Source organism: Denticeps clupeoides, chromosome 18 (assembly GCF_900700375.1).
Source record: "Denticeps clupeoides chromosome 18, fDenClu1.1, whole genome shotgun sequence".
Lineage (NCBI taxonomy): Eukaryota > Metazoa > Chordata > Actinopteri > Clupeiformes > Denticipitidae > Denticeps > Denticeps clupeoides.
Window position 1 is genome coordinate 6,322,842 of NC_041724.1, and position 19,129 is coordinate 6,341,970.

The following is a 19,129-nucleotide window of genomic DNA, read 5'->3' on the forward strand; positions in this document are numbered from 1 at the left end:
TTCTTTAATTTATGTTGATGTCATGTTTGTTCTTGCTGGGACATTATTAATAAAAGAAAAAGCATATTTTCTACTATGTTTAATAGACATTGCTCTCCTCTTAAAACATGCTGTGAAGTAGTTTTGCACAACGGTTAAGGCCACAACCAGAATTCTGAAATATTCTGTCCAAAAGTGATTCTCTGTCTGACAGAAGACACTTCAGTCTTTAATAATGAACAGTTTTTTTAATATGTCTGTCTGTATGTCAGTTACTCCATTACAGGCTGTTGCTGGAGGCCTGCGTCAGCTTCTGCATGAAAAAAGGATTCAATGTCACGTCTCCGATGTTAAGCTACGACCATAAGTCGTCTTTTTTTTTTTTTTTAATAAAAAAAATTATTTACTACATAATAGAATAAATGTTGTGCCTTAGTACAAAAATGGAAATGGACTGCTTTGTAAACAGGTCAGGTCTTTCAAACATAGACGTTTTCTCTGCTGAACCCTCCACTTTGAGTGCATCTCTGCAGTTCCATTTTGTGCCACTGGAAGGCAGTATTACCACAACACGCAGGGCTGAGGTGTCCTTACGTAAACATGCAATGAGCTCTGCAGACAGAGTCAGGGCAGTTTCCTTCTTAATACAAGCCAGATCTGCAGAGGACAGTTACCCAAATGCAGGAGTGAAATAGAAAAGATAGTGGAGGAGGCTGCTGGGGGCTCATCATTGTTCTTCTTCGGGCGAGAAGAATGTCCGGCATGATGAAGATGTCTGGTGAAGGGGCACTCATGTCCGTGCATGAGAACTGGAACACCACATGTGCACTGTCACTCTAGACACGGAAAAGCACAAATCCCAAAATGACAGAAAACTGAAGATCTGGTCCCCCAGGCAACCTGCACCATGAGCGTCTCTGCCTGTCACCGTTATTCCCCACAAAGCCCTCAGTATGGATTCGTGGACCAAAAATACCAGAATATTATGTAACATCTGCAAGCCACAATTATTACGCCAGCTGATGGAGCAGCAGCGAATGCAAATTGACTCTGCGCGTGTCCACACGAAGAAAGGTGCATTTCAAACTCGACACACGAGAGACGGATCATGTTCTGATTCCATTTGGGCACAAATCAGGATTGTCAGTAGTCAGGATCAAGGAACAGGCTTGATTAGGATTGACGGTGAAATGCCTCTTTCTTTTTTAACAGATAAAAGGACAAGACCTACCAAATTAAATTAATTCATAAATAGTGATATTTAGAAGGGATTTCGTTCATGTTTTTGGATGGCGCAAGCACAAATGTGCAAACCAGTTCAGGAGTCCACCAAATGAAACACACTGCTGAGAGCTTCCCTCACAGCCTTCTGTCACTGAAGGGCGAATCTGGCTCCAGACTGATGGGGTCTGAGCTTAGGGGTGGAGTCGGCCGGCCTGTCTGGCCAGAGACGGAGGGGTGCCAAAGACTTTTCCACTCTCTGATCCATTGCTGCCTCTCAGGGGGGGCCAGCCGGTCCACTTTCCGGGCCCAGAGATGGAGGGACTCTGCATTCGTCCCCCTCAGGGCGTGCACGATATACCTGAGCAGAAGGGAGAAAATTATGCATTGGAAAATTCAGCGGGTGAGAACTGCTAATGAGAACATTTTCTGTCAGCAGAGCTATGCTCACATTTGCCTGACGTCCTGACTCAGCATTTTCTGCTCTGCACATAATTAAATTGACAGTAATGGGTCAGATATGGAGCAGATAACGTTACCTGCACAACTCTCATATCTGACTAATCAATAATGCACATGCATAGGTTTGTTGCATTATTAAAAAACTGAAAAGTACATGAAAGTGGAACCAAGGGATCATGCTGAGTCATGTCAGCACAAAAAAGATTTGTTGACAGGAAATATCCATCTACAGAAAATATTGTTCCCTGTTTCATATGTAAAAGATGCCCTATTTATGCAACAAACATCATCTGATGAGACGTATGATACACCTTAGATCATAATTTCACAAGTCTGATAAAATATATTACCTTGGCAATAGAGCCACAGCAACAGTAAGGATGCAGACGAGGTAAAATACAGGATCGTTCATTTGCTGCTGCATGATCCAGTAGGGGTTGGCGGGCGGGTTGCAGCTGACGCAGAGGGCGCTGAAGACCAGAGTCATGATGAAATAGACCAGAACACTGCCCAGCATGATCACCCAGTGCACCACAGTCTGACCAGCAAGGAACATGAAACAAACGTTTATTCATTGGCGTGTTCATCAAGCACAGATGAACTGGTATTAATCACAGTACATGAGAGCCTGAGAACCCGTATTTGGGATATTGGACCATAGCCCATTGTCAATTCTGTAATTCAGCTGGCCCAACCCACTGAGCCCTATTCAGGAGCATTTTACAGAAGTGCACAACTACAACTCACCCAGCTCTGAATCTCAATGGCCAGATGAAGGGTTATAGTGAAGAAGGATGCCGTGTTTATCGGGGTTCCAAATGTAAAGATGTCAATGTCTGACCCCTGGTAGGTCTGGAAAGGCATGAAAGACACTGAAGACAAAAGGATCAATTCTTCCCTCAGGGGGGAAACTGAGACACCTTACGATCAATCTTATCTTACCCAGTATGGGATAAAGAAGCAGACCAGACTTTGATAAAACGCATCCAGCATGGCGATCCAAAACGTTCTCCGCTTGTATCCCTGTACAAACAAAACACACACAAAAATAAAATCTAAAGTAGACAACGCAGGTTTTGTTTAAACCAACTTGTCCCCACGAAGGCTTCCCTGACCTCGGAGTGTTGTCCACTCTTGTACAGAACTGGCATGCAGAGGAGAGTTTCGGCAGACAAGGTTTTATCCATGATTCCAAACATGATTGGTGGCGCGGAGGTGAAGAAGAGGTTGAAAAATATCATGATCCAGTGATCAATCATGGCCGTGCCTGAGAAGCCACAGAAAAACTGGTAGCAAAAAAGGAGGTTCACATAAGCCTGCAATAAATAAAAAATGATTCATGTTTAAGGATGTGTGAAAAAGATTAAATAGAGTAGAGTTAAAGTAATATTAAAATGTGCTACTGAATACACTAATGCACTAAATCATTTATAATAAATTACATATATGAATAGTTATAACTCATAGCAAACCATTCGTCTGCAAGAAATGTATCTACAATTTCCCATGAGCATTCCAACATAAAAGTTTTCCTTGATGCATTACTATAGAATTCACATTCAGTAATTTAATATGTAATTAGTACCCATAAAAATGTTTATATAATATTAAATAGTTAGCAGTATCATTGTTTAAACGCAAACCATATTTTCATATTGTTGCAACGCAAATTTTTTTTTCTGAGTGCAAGCGTTTTTTTTTTATTATTTGTCCAAATTAGAACCCAGAAAGTGCGGGTACATGCAGCCACCTGGGGAAATGAAAAACCTGCACGTGGCTTTTACCGTATCAAGTGTCTTAAGTTGTCAAGCAAATAGTACAACAAGAAGATTGATGTTAGTCCGTCCGACAATACCAGTATGTTATCAAGATATTGTTGTCACAGAAACAAGAAAAGCTCACTTTTCTATTAAGTGGCCTGTGTGGGGGGAGAAGAAAGAACGTTTTATGTCCATTTGGTTACAGTTTCCTTTTGATATGGATTTGCACAACGGAATTGGATTTCGGATGCCAACATAACATGTTGTTTCTTGCAAGGTTAATACGAACAAGAAATTGCACAGCGCTACCAATTCTATTTCTGGCGAATAGCTTGCAGTGCATACCTTTCATGCACGTATTAAATGGTGTGAGAATAATGATGACCGTGATAAAGTAGGTCACAGTACTAATTCATCTAATATTATGTTGGTCATCTCTGATGTGTGTGTTTCTAGAACCATCTGCAGATTCCAGTGCTCACCAGGTTCTTATAGAAGAAGTAAACAATCATGTTGGACAGTCTGTTGTAGCACCAGTGTCCATGAACCAGCAGCAGCTTGCTCAGATGTTTGAAGCGAGAAATCGCAAAGTCGCTGGCCATGACAGCCTACCGACGAGGGGCGAAACATCAGAATCCATCATCCACATAAAGCCTCACTGGTCAGGTGATGCAAGCTTTCCAATACAATGAATACCGACCTGCATACCCTCTTGCCCTGATATTCCAACACCAACGTCTGCAGCCCGGATCATGTTCACATCATTCGCCCCGTCACCTGCAAATCAACAGGGGTACAGGGGTTCAATAAAAGGTAACCATCATAACACAAACAGATTTGTAATGTTAAATACTGTTCACCTATAGACAAGGTCATGACCCCCAGCTTGTCTCTGACTAACTTCACCACTTCGCTCTTCTGTAGGGGTGTGACTCGGCAGCAGAGCACGGAGCGGCAGTGTTTGCAGAGCTCCACAAACTTTGACCTGAGGTCCTCGTCCATCACCAGGCCGAGCGTGCGTCCATCAATCACCAGACCGATCTCCTCACTTCTCTCAGGGGGTCCATATCGCTTCACCTCCTCCAGGTGGTTGTTTAGAGTGGAATTACACATAGCCTGGGAAATAAGAGTGCATTGGAACACTCTTGAATTCTATCAAAAGATCTTACATATCAGATTACATTTCATAGTTTCCAGATATGTACCTATATTGTAAAATTATTTTTTTCCAGGTCTATGATCAACATCATTTTGAAAAAATTATTTGTTGCACAGCTGCACACAGAGATTCCTTTTTAAAATCATATGCATAGAATGTGGTATGACGATGTAATTACATAAGAACTATCAAACTGATTCAATTAGACCCCCCTCTTCAGCAAACCAAACAGGAATAAAGTCAGTTTGGATGAATCCAGGGTTGTTTTCTTCCCTCAGATCTATGAAAATGCAATCAGAGTTAAAAAAACAAAAAAAAAACAAATGATGCTTCTCTTTGATCTATCCTCCTTATTCTGAATAAAACAGATTTACTGACTGGTATCAAGATCATCAATGGTCCTCAATGATTATTTGTGGTAGTTAATCGCTCTTTTAACTAGCCTGCTTGACCTGTACAACTTCAAACACAAGGCAGCCAGAACAGACGAACATGGTGTGCCGATGAAAGCAGAGTGCTGTACCTTGTTGTGAGCGTTTAGAGTGAACAGCAGGTCCCTGTGGTCCAACAGTTTGCAGGAATAAGCGATGTTGACGGCAGTTTCGGGTTTGTCTCCAGTCAGCACCCACACCTGGATTCCAGCCTCCCTTAGGGCCTGGATGGTTTCTGGAACGTTCTCCTGGAGGCGATCCTCAATCCCGGTAGCTCCTGCAGGGGACAGTTTTATGTGTGCATCACAAGACACGTTAAAAGCATTCACATAAAGAAAGGTCGATAGACATTACATTTATATTTAAGGCATTTGGCAGACGCCCTTATCCAGGGCGACTTACAAAATCCTTCCATGTTACCATTGATGAAGTGATCAATTCTGTTTCACTAGGACCCCCTACTATGAATACAATCTTTTTATTCACTCTGTTGTATAAGCCAGATAATAAGAAGTTTACAAGTTCATCTAAATATTCTCTCAAGAGGAAGGTCTTGAGCTGCCGTTTGAAAATACTCAGTGACTGAGCTGTTCTGACCTCAAGGGGAAGTTCATTCCACCACCGAGGGGCCAAGACAGAGAAGAGTCTAGATGAACGTCTTCCTTTTACCTTCAGAGATGGAGAGACCAGGCGAGCAGTACTGGAGGCTTGGAGTATACGAGGTGCAGTGCGAGGTGTAATAAGGGCTGTGAGGTAGGATGGTGCTACTCCATGTTTGGCTTTGTAGGCCAGCATCAGTATTTTGAATCTGATGCATACAGGACTAATATATTATTCTTCTTGAATCTGTCTCTACCACATGAAACTGGTTTTTGCATTGGAACTTACGGTTTTCTATAATTGCCAAAGGCATTCAAACAAGGTTAGATTAGTTACTCTTAACTGATTGAATGATAGATAGGTAGATTTAATTATTTACCCAAAAGAGTGAACTTTGTTTCCAGGAAGACCGTGGTGTCCATGAGAAGTTGTTCCCTTTGGTCAATGGCAGATATTGCTTCCTGTCTTTTCTTTGACCAGTCCTCATATTCCTTTTGACTCAAAATCTGAAAAGGAGCACGAATTTAATTCAGGACCACATGAAATAACTTGTTCATGTTGCTTGTGTAATGCACCCGCATATGTAAATACCCTTTTGGCAAAGCACAATGTGCGCAGTCCGTCTCTGGCATACTGATCAAGCTGTTGCTGGGTGTTACATTTGACCTGTTTCTCTGTGAAAGATAAAAATGGGATGTGTAACAAATTTTTAACCTAATTTAACCTAAAAAAGTTCATGATTATATGCATTTATGTTTTTTATCCTAATCCCACTAATCCCAAATGTTCATTAATGTATTCAATATTGAATTGTCTGGTTTAATATAGACTATGTATTTCTTACGTATAAATATATAAAGGCTTATTAAGATTCTGTGTTATAAGGGCAAAAGGAACCAGAAGAAGACAAGAAGATTGGTCACTAGTAATAGATTTGATTACCAAGTAAAGGCTGCTCCAGAAGGTCCATGATAGCTGAATCAGCTCCTTTGGTGTACATGACAATCTCTCGGCTGTGTGGATGGCGTACCAGCACCGACATCCTCTTCCTTTTGGCATCGAATGCCAGTATGTCCAGCACCTGGAAGGAGAGCATCTGTCCACTGGGCAACCTGACGGCCACCTGGTCAGGGGTACGCTCTGCCAGGGTGAAGCCATAAGCTTTGGCTGCATGCACCAGAGCTGCCTCATCCGGACTCTGAGACTCATAGTGGACCAGGCAACCAAGCTGGGTCTTCTGAGTCTGTCCTGGGTTAGGAGTGACCACACCCTGGTCTGTGCAAATATTTGTCATGTCTTCTCCGCTGAAGACGTCAGGTAAGTCATTGGTCATCTGTTTCTTTGAGTTTGAGGGTCGCTCTTCAGCCTGTAAGAACAATTTATTTCTTACCAATTTAAAACATCTCTTACATAAAACACATATTTTTTTAAAGACCTCAGCTTTCTTCCGTCTTGCACTTTTATTAAACTTAAAATCACAAAGAGCTAAATGGCCCCATGTGGCCCCAGCCGGAAAAGGACAATCATTATAAAATTTTTATGCCTCTACTTTTACCCACTCAGCTGGACGGTGCTTCAAATCTGTTTGTTCGGTTCAAATGAAGTGATTTAATCATCCCCCACTGGAAATCAAATTAATTAGGGTTGACCCTGGTTCCCTCTCCGGGTCTCTCTGCAGCTCAGGTCACTGGTCAGGAATAATCCCTTCCCAATGCAGGCCGACGTGGACTGAGGGCATTCGCAGCGACCAGCAATCAGAGGAGGTCGGCGCGCACAAAATCATTTACACTGAACTCCTGTCCTGGTGGTGATGAAGAGCGAAAGCTGTAAAGGCCTTTAATTTAATTGCTGAAATTGTTCGAATCCAATCATCATCTGCTACTGTGTGCGTCACGCCATGGAGGACGAATTTAAAGTGACTTACAAAGCGTCCAGCAGAAAGTCGAGTTGAATTTGAAAGTGCTGTGGTATTATTATGCTGACTTCAGGGGCTCTGTGGTGTTTTCTTGTTCCCTCATTTATTCACTTTACTTCCTTTTTTTTTAGATTATGACTCACTGCCTGTGTCCCTAACCCGACCCCTGTGATGTTGAACAAGGACAGCGAGGACGCTCACCTTCCTTCGATGGGCCGGTGCCTTGGAAACCACCACTGTGTTGCAGATGGCAAGAGCCAGGAAGAAGTCCAGGTAGTATCCGCTCTCGTCCTCCGCCAGAGAAGCACCCCGGAGGACCTGCTGCAGCTTCTGGTCCGGGGCCACGTCTGTCTCCTGCACGTGGGACAGGAAGAGTCAGGGGTCACGTCAGATCTCATGAAACGTCCACAAAAGAGGCATGAAACATCACATGACCGTGTTAGAAAACGAAGGGCGCAGGAGGCAGTGGGTGCGCTATCAGTGGCCCCTGTTTAATGCACCCCGGCGGGTCCATATGTCAGCTCACAGCAACATCGCAGCGCTCATCACTGACACCAAACTGCTCAGCCATCTGCAGGGCAGGCTGTGAGCTGACGGCATCGCGCACCGTCTCACAGACGAGCTAATCACAGAGCACCGCTCAGTCTGATGGATGCACACACATTCTGTTCTGTTTATTATTTCCACCTCCCACTTTTGCCGATGCAAATAGTCAACCAGACCAAAGTCGCGTGTTCTTTCATTTCATTTGAAACTGAGGAATTGTGGAATAAAAAAGTACGCACGATTCAACACACAGAACAATGTGACTGCGAGGACCACCCTGGACCCACTGCAGTTTGTCCAAACCTCTCCACAAACAATGCCATTGCCATACCCTGAAGCTGACCCTCACAATAAGGACACATATGGATGAATGCCGTTGATAGACTTCAGTTCAGCATTCAACACCATCATTCCTCATGTCAAGAAGGTGTCCTCAGCACCTTCTATAGAGTGACTTTTGAGAGCATTCTGATGTGGTGGGAATTTTCCCATCTGGGGAGCTGCAATAAAGAAAGTCAATTGAATTTATCCAAGTTTAATTCACCATAGGCATGGGGGGGGACTTTGCAAGAAGAACTCCCCCAATTAGTAAGTTCACAAGCATATTTATACCACTGTGGGTAATGAAGGGTAGGAAAGCAGAATCACAGCAGCTTCATCATAGGTCCCTGGACAAGGACACCAGAATCTGTTTTGTGTCCAGCATAACATGCTTGTTTGGAAAACATCTTAGCCTTGTACATCACCAAGGTTTAAAGTGAGATACAGTTGTGTTTCATGACCAAAGGTGAAACACGTGGAGTGTCCACATTTCTTCCCTCTACACTGACCAGCTGCATCACTGTCTGGTTTGGGAACTGCACTAAACACCCCTCACATGCAGTCTTCACCCTCCTGTCATCTGGAAAACGGTACCGGAGCATCCACAGGCCATCAGACACCTAAACACTGAGGGACTTTCATCTTTGGACTGACACACACACACAAACTACCTCTGTTATATTGAGTATTATTATATATTATTGCACTGTTCTGTTTTGCACAGCAGTATTTGCACTATTTTTACTTTGCACATTTATTATACATTTCACTAGTTTAGCGCAGTCTGTCTCATTTTTGTTAAATGTTATTCTTGCACTGACTGTGTCCCATGTTTGCACTTTATGTAGGCCAGTTTGTCTTTGTCACACTAGTGCACTTTATGTCAGTATGTAACTTTGTTTAATTGTGTAAATGTTACATGTAGCACCAGGTTTCGGAGAAACGTTGTTTTGTTTCACTGTGTACTGTCTAACATTAAACAAAAGACAATTTTGTTTAATGACTAACCTAGTAATGAAAATAGACCCAGGAAAAGAGTCCAAGGGGAAGGTGCAGACGAAGAACTGTGAGATAAATAAGGGGTATGAAGAAGGACAAAACATTTCATTTGTCCTTCAAGAAGGGACGATGGAATTGAGTTCACCTAAACCCCGCCTCAGCTGTGGCAGGGTTTGTCCCAGTGATTGTTACTACATGTCTATATCATCAATAACTAATAAGGAGCTGCCTTGTCATTGCACCATTAAACACGTAATCATGAATGAGAGTGTGAGAATTTCATCAGGTGGAGCTGTTAAGCCGCATGGAGTGAAGAAACAGAATGCAGGTGTGAGCGAAAGAAGAATCTTTAATAAACAGGGGAAGGCCTGAGGCAAAATCAGATTGGGAGACATTTTAGGAAAGGTGCTGGGTAAAGTTCACATTACACAAGGACGTTGAGACACAAAGAACAAAGACACAGGACTGCCTATTCAGGGAGAGGAATAGAAACAAGGGATATATATTACGCTAATCGCTTTTAGTTGTGGCGCCCCCAGGAGGCCATATTATAGCCATTTCCTTATTAAACTAGATTTTCTGTTGAATGACATTGGAGCATTATAAAATTAAAACAGCTAAGAATGGTATCACATTGCAAAAGTCCTTGACCAACTCAATTAAATGTAATGGGTTAGTTTCCATAATACTATTTAGTGATGACATTCTGTACCTAGAGTGATTAACCCTTTTGGGCTCATTTTCCCTTCAGCTAAACTTGTTTGATCCAACGACGAATGACAAAACAAAAAATATATTGGTTTAAAGTACACACCAATGGGCTGCTGAAGGCGCGGTCACTTGGCTTGGTAACTGTGACCCTTGACCTACTGACATTGGCCCTGGTGCTCTGACGGCGGCTCTCCGTCTGGTCATCAGGGAAAAGGGGTGACGCCTTGTGCTGCTGCTGAAACAGAATGAATTCTTCTTCGGATTCCGTCTCGCTAAGGACAGCCAGGCGCACCGCTGTGGGTCAACAACAACAACCAAAAAAACATCATTGTTCACATAAAGACACTTGGAGAAAGGCCCACATGAAAAGCCTGTGTCAGCCCTGACCGTTCTCTGCGTGGGAGAATTCAGTGCCCCTGACGCTGCAGCGCCGGAACACCATTTTGTTTTCGGTGAGCGTGCCGGTCTTGTCCGAGAAGACGTACTGGATCTGGCCCAGGTCTTCCGTAATGTTGAACGAGCGGCACTGAATGCGCGTGTCCTGCTTTTCATCGTACAAATCTATGTCCTGTGTGATGAAGAAGACCTGGCCCATTTTCACCAGCTCGATGGACACGTACAGTGAGATGGGGATCAATACCTTGTGGGAAGCACAGATTGTGTGAGTGGGAGCCAGAGATCCTGAGAAGTGCCCTTCCTGCAGTTCCTACCTGCAGAAGGATGATCATGGTGAAGAACATGTAAAAACCCGCGAGAATCGATGACGTGTACTGCCCGTTATTGTCTGGAATGAAGTATTGGGGGATGCTCTGGAACGTCTCCAGCCAGATTGAATGACCTGTTTGAGACAGAAGAATGGGGCACGTGAGCATGAAAAAAAATGATACAAAAGAGCGAGCTATTCTGGGCACCAATGATGTCTTTCCTTGACTTCTGCCACAGTCGGCTACAGCATAAAACCCTCAGCTCAAGGACACTGAGTCCCTGTTCACCAGTCCAGCCCCTCAATTAGGCACACTGAGAAGACTGGGGCAATTGGCGTCAGTCGATACTGGCACGTTGCGTACATCTCTAGCTAATCGGACTAATACCAGAATCTCCAGGACAAGCACAGCTCATCTCATGACTACACTGTAAAAATCACTGAGTTGTTGGAACATTCTGGTCAACATTCACAGACAAATAAGATTTAAATTTATTTTGGATTATCCTCTCCAATGTGTGAATTAACAATCAATTCTAGCATTGATTCATCAAACGTTTACCCATTAATAAATTAATAATCATGATTAAATCATAAGATTTAAATATTTAAATGTAATTCATCCTTCTTTACATTGATTTACTGTTACAATAGAGATACCCACATATCTGACTGCAAACTGGAGCTTAACAAAACACAGCTGACTGTTCAGAACTATATATTAAGGACATTTTTTTTGTGTGGGGGGGGGCTGCGTTAAAATGGAAATAATGTAAGGTTGTGCTATGTTTTTGGGTCTAGTGCTCATTGACACAGCACACCAGAGCTCATGAACTGTGATGATGAATCAGAGCATGAATTATGGCAGGATTTTAACATCTGAGTCCTAGTCATTTCTCCCTGGCCCATACCAATGGCTCCTACAAGACACAGGCCGAAGAGCAGCAGGACGCAGAGGATCACGTCGGAGTTCATCATCCTCTCCAGCTTGCTGCGTTTGTATCGAGGCCCGCTGTTGTTCAGCATGGACTTGGTCTCGTGCCCTGCAAGAAAATCATGAATAGCGATCCTGAGAGAAAATAAATGGTGCTCTGGCACCATTTGTCTTGGTACAGAGATTTAAAAAGTAATTGTACTGTTGAAAAGGGGGGATTTGGATATTTAATTTGTGTGTAGTTCTTAAAGTTACTGTGACTTAGCTTTTATGTTTTACCCTCGTCTATCCTGCTATAGGTAATTTTTGGTTCATAGTGGACTGTTGGAATGAAAAAGGGTCTGGAGGTACGTTCATTTGCTGAACCAAAACCACTTTTTTTCTTGCAACACTACTCTCAACTTTGCACACTTAACTGATGAATGTGAAGTGATTGTCATTATGAAACACTGCAGCACAGCACACGGTGTAATGTGTCCTCTGCATTTAACCATCACCCTTAGTGAGCAGTGGGCAGCCACGACAGGCCCGGGGAGCAGTGTGTGGGAACGGTGCTTTGCTCAGTGGCACCTCAGTGGCACCTGCCCACTGCTTACCAAGGGTGACGGTAAAAAGCAGAGGACACATTTACTCGTGTGCACGTGTGCTGTGTTGCAGTGTTTCACAATGGCAATCACTTCACTTTCACATTCTCTGGTCCAGCCTGGTGAGCACAGGCATATGTGGGTGAATGGATGAGACTGATGCTGAGTGTCACGCCAGAAGCATGACAGTTGGTAACCCTGTTCTTACCCTCCTCACAGCTTCGGCCAAACAGCAGGTAGCGTCTTCAGCCTGAAGACATTATGGAAAACTGCACCGAGTCTTATTGGAACAAAGCCCAGGATATTGCTACTGTACCTGCATAGACCACGATGCCAGCAGATTCATCCGTGTTTCTGGCTGTACTGCCACGCAGTAAGAGGCTCTCGACTCCAAAACCCGTTTTGTTCTGATCATCCTTTTCACTATACAGAAATTATTATTTTTTTAAATAATTGAATTTAAATATTTATATAACTTTTACACTGTGCTGTAAAAGCGGTGGATGTTGGGACCAGCAGCTCTGTTCTCTACTCACATGTAACCTTTGAAGTGGTTCAGGTCACTGTTGGGCTTTTCACAGACGACTGCACCTCTGAAGTGGCGTGGCTCGAAGGGAGAGTTCTGAAACAAACAGAACAAACACACTGAGATACATTAGTACATTTACATTTATATTTAAGCCATTTATCAGACGCCCTTATCCAGAGCGACTTACAATCAGTAGTTACAGGGACAGTCTCCCTGGAGCAATTTTAGGGTTAAGTGTCTTGCTCAGGGACACAATGGTAATAAGCGGGATTTGAACCTGGGTCTTCTGGTGTGCTACCCAGTAGGCTACTACCACCCTAGTAGGTTACAGTGACATGAATACACACATACACACCTTGTTGTTTATATTAATATTTTTCGTACACAGTTTCTTAGACAGCATCCTTCCAAATAATATAAAAATAACGTAATATTTCTTTTTCCCTTGAAGTGCATTTAACCAACACTATTGTTAGCACAAATGGCAGCTCCCTTACATTTGTCAGATCAGTGGAACGATCAAAAGCTACATGGCATGTCAAGTTGCTTTCCAGGAAACAGTGCAGTAAAACGGCGACCAAAAAAAAGGCAGAAAAGAAAATAAACAAGCTGATGAAAAGCTGGAAACTGGAGACAGAAGCCTGCATTTCGAGAGGATCTCATTACAGGGCATCAACACTGATTGCAGAGACGACGATGGAATGCAACCCTGGTAAATGTTCACAGTTTGTTTTCACAAACACGCCTTTAGAAGTAGCAATGCATTATGGTAATAATTGCTGAGTTCTGCTCTGAGTCAGTGCTGCAGTTTAATGCCGGTGGTTAGGGTGGGAACACACCTAAAGTAGGTATTTCCAGCCCACACAAAAATGTTACATGTTGCATTGTTGTCACAAAGTATGAATATGTTTGTATTGAAAATTATATGTGAAATAGATGTTCAATGTAATTACTAAAACAGTGATATATGTATGTTTGTTCATGTACACACACACACACACAAACATACATATTTGTATATGTATATATATTCGTTAATGTCCATTTTCATATATTTTACAAATGTGTCTATGAACAGCCATATTTCTCACCGGGTTAAAGAAGCCTGGCACCACCTTCCTCTGTTTTAGGTTGGTCTCTCCGTCCAGGTTTGCTGTCTCGATGTGACACACTCCATTGGGGTCGGACGTGTGTAAGAGAAGGATGTCGGCAGGGATGACCTCGTTGGACAGCACCTTGACAAAGTCTCCCACATGCAAGTCCTTCCAATGCTTCTCCTCAAAGCTCTTTGTTTTCCTAACCAAGATATCAATGATGTATAAATCCAAACGTCATCGGATTTCAGAAAAACGCAAAGAAATTAGGGTCATTTCACATTTAGATTTTGAATTGATGCTTGGCAGACCCTGTTGTTATGAACAAATTTCTGGATTATTTTCAGAATGAGGTTATCATGCCTTCATTAGTGCCAAGAGTGAGAGAGAAATATCAATTTTTGGAAACTTTAAAGATCCCCCGACATGATTTTTTTTTTTTTGCTTTTAAATCCCCTAATACTGTATCTGAAGTCTCTTTCCAAAATTACAGCCACTTTTAACAAGTCCCACAATGAGATTTCCCCTGCATGCGCCATTTCTGTGTGTGTAACTATAAATGCTAATGAGGAGGAGAGAGGCGGGCCGAGGAGGAGAGCGGCCTATAGAGGTTGAGGTGGCATTCACGGAAATGATGTCATCAACACCGTTCACTAATAAAAATGTTTGGCGCAGACAGGAAAACGTGTCTGTGTTTTTCCAGAAAAAATACTTAAGTGTATTCTAGATCCAGATCATAATAAGGGACCTTTAATGTTAAATAGAAAGTAGAAGAAAGAAAGTGAAGTGATTGTCACATGTGATACACAGCAGCACAGCACACGGTGCACACAGTGAAATTTGTCCTCTGCATTTAACCATCACCCTGAGTGAGCAGTGGGCAGCCATGACAGGCGCCTGGGGAGCAGTGTGTGGGGACGGTGCTTAGCCCAGTGGCACCTCAGTGGCACCTTGGCGGATCGGGATTCGAACCCTCAACCATTCTGATTACGGGGCAGCTTCCTTAACCGCTAGGTCACCACTGCCCCGCAAATCCCACAAAGTGAAATTTTCATGTCAGGGGATGGTTACATCTGTGAATTATGACTTTTAAAATTTTCTTTTAAAGCTTCAGACAACTTCAAATTATTATAAGGTCCCAAGGGAATGCCAGTGTAATAAAAATATTGTTAGAAATGCTGTCCAGGTTTTATGTGTCAAGTCTTGCTGACAGGCGCCTAATGCACCGTCAAACCACGGCCGCGGCGCCGTGACAGACGGTGACACATGGCAGCAGGCATCCCGTCCTACGTGTACGACAGGCCTGTGTGAGTTCCACAGTGCTGTACCAGGGCTGTGTCAGGACGACGCCCTTCACCAAACACAACCGAGAGGCGAGGAATGCTATTTTTAGCAGCCATGACCCCCCCCCCCCCCCCCTTCCTTTAAAAGCGTTATTTATCTTTCTCTTACACAAGCCTCCAGTAGATGGGGGAGAAGACACTGGTGTGTTGCATTTACCTCACCAGCCATTGTTCATAAGAAGTAAATGGTTTCTCCCCATGTTCTACGCCTAAACTGTAACATTGAACAATGACAGACGACATCTGAAAATGGATTTTTGTCAAATGTGTGTGAATCCGGGCCTGTTGGAAATTCTCCAAATGGGTTAAATGTGCGATGTCTGTTTCAGATTATGTGCTTCTAAATGTTTCCGATCTGTCTGATAAGCAGTCCTTCAACCCGTAGATAAGGGCTGTGTTGTCACAGCAAAGCTCAAGTGCTCAGAAGTGACCGATAAGAAACCACTTTTCTTATCGCCGTGAAAAAGGCATCAATAATTGTGGGCCCCTCCTCAGTCTGATAATCGTACATTAATTTTAAACGTTTGGCAGCCCTGTTTGGGATTCATAACTCCGTCAGGATGATTAAAATATCGTGCATTCTGGGCATTTTTACACGCATTGTACAGTAGCGACTTAATGCCTGCTTTGTGAAGTTTACAAGCAACGCCTTCGCATGCTTTTATGCTGCAAACGAGCCGCATTCCTGACGAACGCGAAAATATGAATGGGCATTAGCATATGACTCAGCTGTCATGGTGACATAACGCAACGCGCGCCGGAGCCTCTTCCTGTTACATGATGGTTGCATGCTAATGTTTGTGTTTCTCTCCATTTGAGCACCAGGTCTGGAGCCTCAGCATGCCCCGCAGCCAGGTGATCTGCACTGATAAAGCTCACACACAGATAACCGGCTTCATCTGTCAAACTTGAAAAGTCACAGTGACAGCGCGGATGATTGAGGCACGTGCGATGATCGGCTGCTTCGCTTTGGACATGGTGGCAACAGAAATCATGGTTGCATGCCTTAAAAAGACAGTTCATTCAGGTTTGGTTTGCTCTGCGTTGTCATTATCCACCAACATTTACATTTACAGCATTTACCAGACGCCCTTATCCAGAGCAACTTACAATCAGTAGTTACAGGGACAGTCCCCCCTGGAGCAACTTAGGGTTAAGTGTCTTGCTCAGGGACACAATGGTAGTAAGTGGGATTTGAACCTGGGTCGTCTGGTTCAAAGGCGAGTGTGTTACCCACTCGGCTACAACCACCAACAATGGGAATCTGAAAGAAAAAGGACTTGATGGGTTCATTCTCAGGCAGAGCTTCACTGTACGTCCTCCTGCAGGATCAAAGCCACTGAGCAAAACCCCCCAGCTGGTCTCCTGTCTCCCCTAAGGCTCATTAGCAACCTGCCGCTATCATCAGCGTCGTCTGTTTCTGTCCAGCCTCAAAAATCAGCATCACACAATGAGATAATGCGTAGGGCAAAAAAAAAAAAAAAAAAAAAACAGATCAACAACACAGAGCTTCTCTATCGAATTCATCTACTGCCTCCACCAGTCGGTGTGGAAGTGACGGAGATGTGGTGTTTACTGCACTGCGGAGTGAAATTTATTTGTCCTCCAGTTATTTCCTCACTCTCTTCCCAATGATGCAACGCAGACACGCGGATTTCATCAATGCGCTCCCAATGCGTTGGATGTCGGATGTAAGACATTGCGGGTCTTTTCAAAAGGGGAGAAATCTCCCACACACGTTTTATTTCTAGGTCAAAAATTCCCGCGAGGATTTAATACACACACATATCCTTATCCCTAACATCATGGGGACTTGATGTTATAAATGTGCCTCAGTCCATATTCCACATGGTTTCCTATTTGTAGTGAAATGCCCTTTGATGTACCCTAACCCTGAACCAATCCCGAAGTGTGACCATTTTAAGTTACACCAAGCCGAATGTGGCCAGGCCTCTTCAGTTTAAATCAACCGGCATGAAACCTTCATGAAATAATAATTAAACCATGGGAATAACACGAAAATTGTGATTCAAAAGTAAACCTTCATATACGCTAAATTCATTATGTATAAGGTCCAATATCCAGAACATCAAATTATTACTATTATCAATAAAAAATAATTTATGGTACAAAATAGTTCAAAATTCCTAGTCAGTACCTGGTTGGGAGTGGTTTCAAAGTAAAATAATTAAGAACATTTTATTTATATATATATATATATATATATATATATATACACACACACACACACACACACACACACACACACACACAATGTGTGTGTGTGTGTGTGTGTGTGTATATATACACACACACTGGGGTCACCCAGCCGGCCCCGATTCACATGTGTTCATAAGAGCAACAGAAGACACCATTGTCGTTCTGCATTTGATGACTGATGTGTGTTGTAAGTGGTGTGCAATCTTTGAGTTGACAGATGTTCTGTTTTTGGCCTTCTTTTCATTTATTAAACCTCACCCTTTTTCACGAGGTTGAGCGCTTGTGCCTATCCCTTCTTAACACTGCATGGCATGACAGTCTGCTTTTGCTTACAGTTTTGTGTTTTACAGTACAACTCACTCACTACATATATAAAGAGAGAGGGGGGTACATTATACTGTATAATAAATATTAATACATTTCCTTTGTTTTGCTTTTTTTCACGCACGTTCTACAGAATATATTTGTGGCATAAATTCAAATTCAAGCAGTACCTGCTGTAGATGAGGCAGGGAAGGTTGTTGAGCTTCCGGTCAGTCTGGAATCTCCTTATGTCCTCCCAGGCGTCCTTAATGGCAGTAAGTGCCAGGATAACACATAAGGGAATGATGGCCACCCCCGGATGGAACGCGTTCATCACGGGGATAAAGTTCAGGATGACGATGCCCAGGAAGTAGATGTTGGCCACCCGATGAAACTGCTCCCAGAGGTTGACGATGAGGAAGGACCATGGTGTGTACTTGGTGGTCTTGACAGCGTTGCCTTTGTACTGCCTGTTCGGCTGCTCCTTCTTCTTCAGGTGCTCATAGAGCAGGTTGGAGACGACGGTCCTCACTGTATCCTCGCTCTCCCTCTCTTTCCTCCTGAACAAGGCCAGGGGGTTTGTCCACTTCATGGCTAATCAGCTCTGGGCCCATGTGACGTCCATCCAGCAGCCTCTGTGGATCTTCTGCTAATTGCAAATCGTGGAGGGCCTGAGAGTATATCAGCTTCCTTTAGGCCGCCGTGACTGCACTGACTGCACACGAGGAAGTGAGTTTGATGGATGCGTCTAAGCCGTCCTCCTGAACCCACGTGTGTCTCAGGTATGCAGTCAGAGCACTGCATACCACTGAGGGCTTCTGTATTTTTGCTTGGACAACGCAAACCAGACCGGTTTCCTGTGCTCAGCCACACACTTCCTTGCACAGCGTGATGTGAGAATCATAGTTTCACTGCATGGTCACCCGAACTTTTAACAGATTTAATGAATGTGAGAATTTCTCACAGCAATGTTTATCGTTGCCATTATTTTTTGTCCAAACCCTCCCAATGCACGTTACGCACCTGATGTGTCTTGTTCCACAAAGTTTCAGCCTTTGTGGCTAAATTTTGTGTACCTCCAGACTATGAAATCTTTGAAGAACAGTCATTTACATTTGTACTGAATTTCTCGCAAATAGCAGCATATTGTTAACATGTTTAGAAACAATTTTTAAAAAATCAGAAAGTAAGCCCAAACCTCTGTGCTAGGCTTTATATATATATATATATAAAATTGATTTATATATATATAAATAGAAATCAATCATTATAAGATTTAAAAATAATATGATTTTATTATATTCCTTTTGGAACA

At 43.1% G+C, this 19,129-nt stretch overlaps 1 protein-coding gene across 2 annotated transcripts; it reads right to left on the reverse strand.

Annotated features, from left to right (window-relative positions):
* Window positions 1–212: 212 nt before the first annotated feature.
* atp10b (ATPase phospholipid transporting 10B) lies at window positions 213–18,517 on the reverse strand. Of its 2 annotated transcripts, XM_028960138.1 has the most exons (22): window positions 18,006–18,517; window positions 13,946–14,150; window positions 12,862–12,947; window positions 12,642–12,748; window positions 11,719–11,850; window positions 10,815–10,942; window positions 10,492–10,744; window positions 10,208–10,398; window positions 7,729–7,881; window positions 6,555–6,978; window positions 6,204–6,286; window positions 5,992–6,118; window positions 5,105–5,289; window positions 4,283–4,538; window positions 4,123–4,199; window positions 3,905–4,030; window positions 2,778–2,978; window positions 2,605–2,685; window positions 2,410–2,514; window positions 2,013–2,200; window positions 1,652–1,685; window positions 1,331–1,561 (listed from the first exon to the last, which is right to left on the reverse strand). In XM_028960138.1, the coding sequence occupies exons 1-22, from the start codon at window positions 18,404–18,406 to the stop codon at window positions 1,478–1,480; spliced, it is 3,627 nt and encodes a 1,208-aa protein (XP_028815971.1). In that variant the 5' UTR covers window positions 18,407–18,517; the 3' UTR covers window positions 1,331–1,477. The 2 variants fall into 2 exon arrangements, with proteins under 2 accessions (XP_028815970.1, XP_028815971.1); XM_028960137.1 differs by lacking the exon at window positions 1,652–1,685 and having other exon boundaries at window positions 213–1,561.
* Window positions 18,518–19,129: the final 612 nt, after the last annotated feature.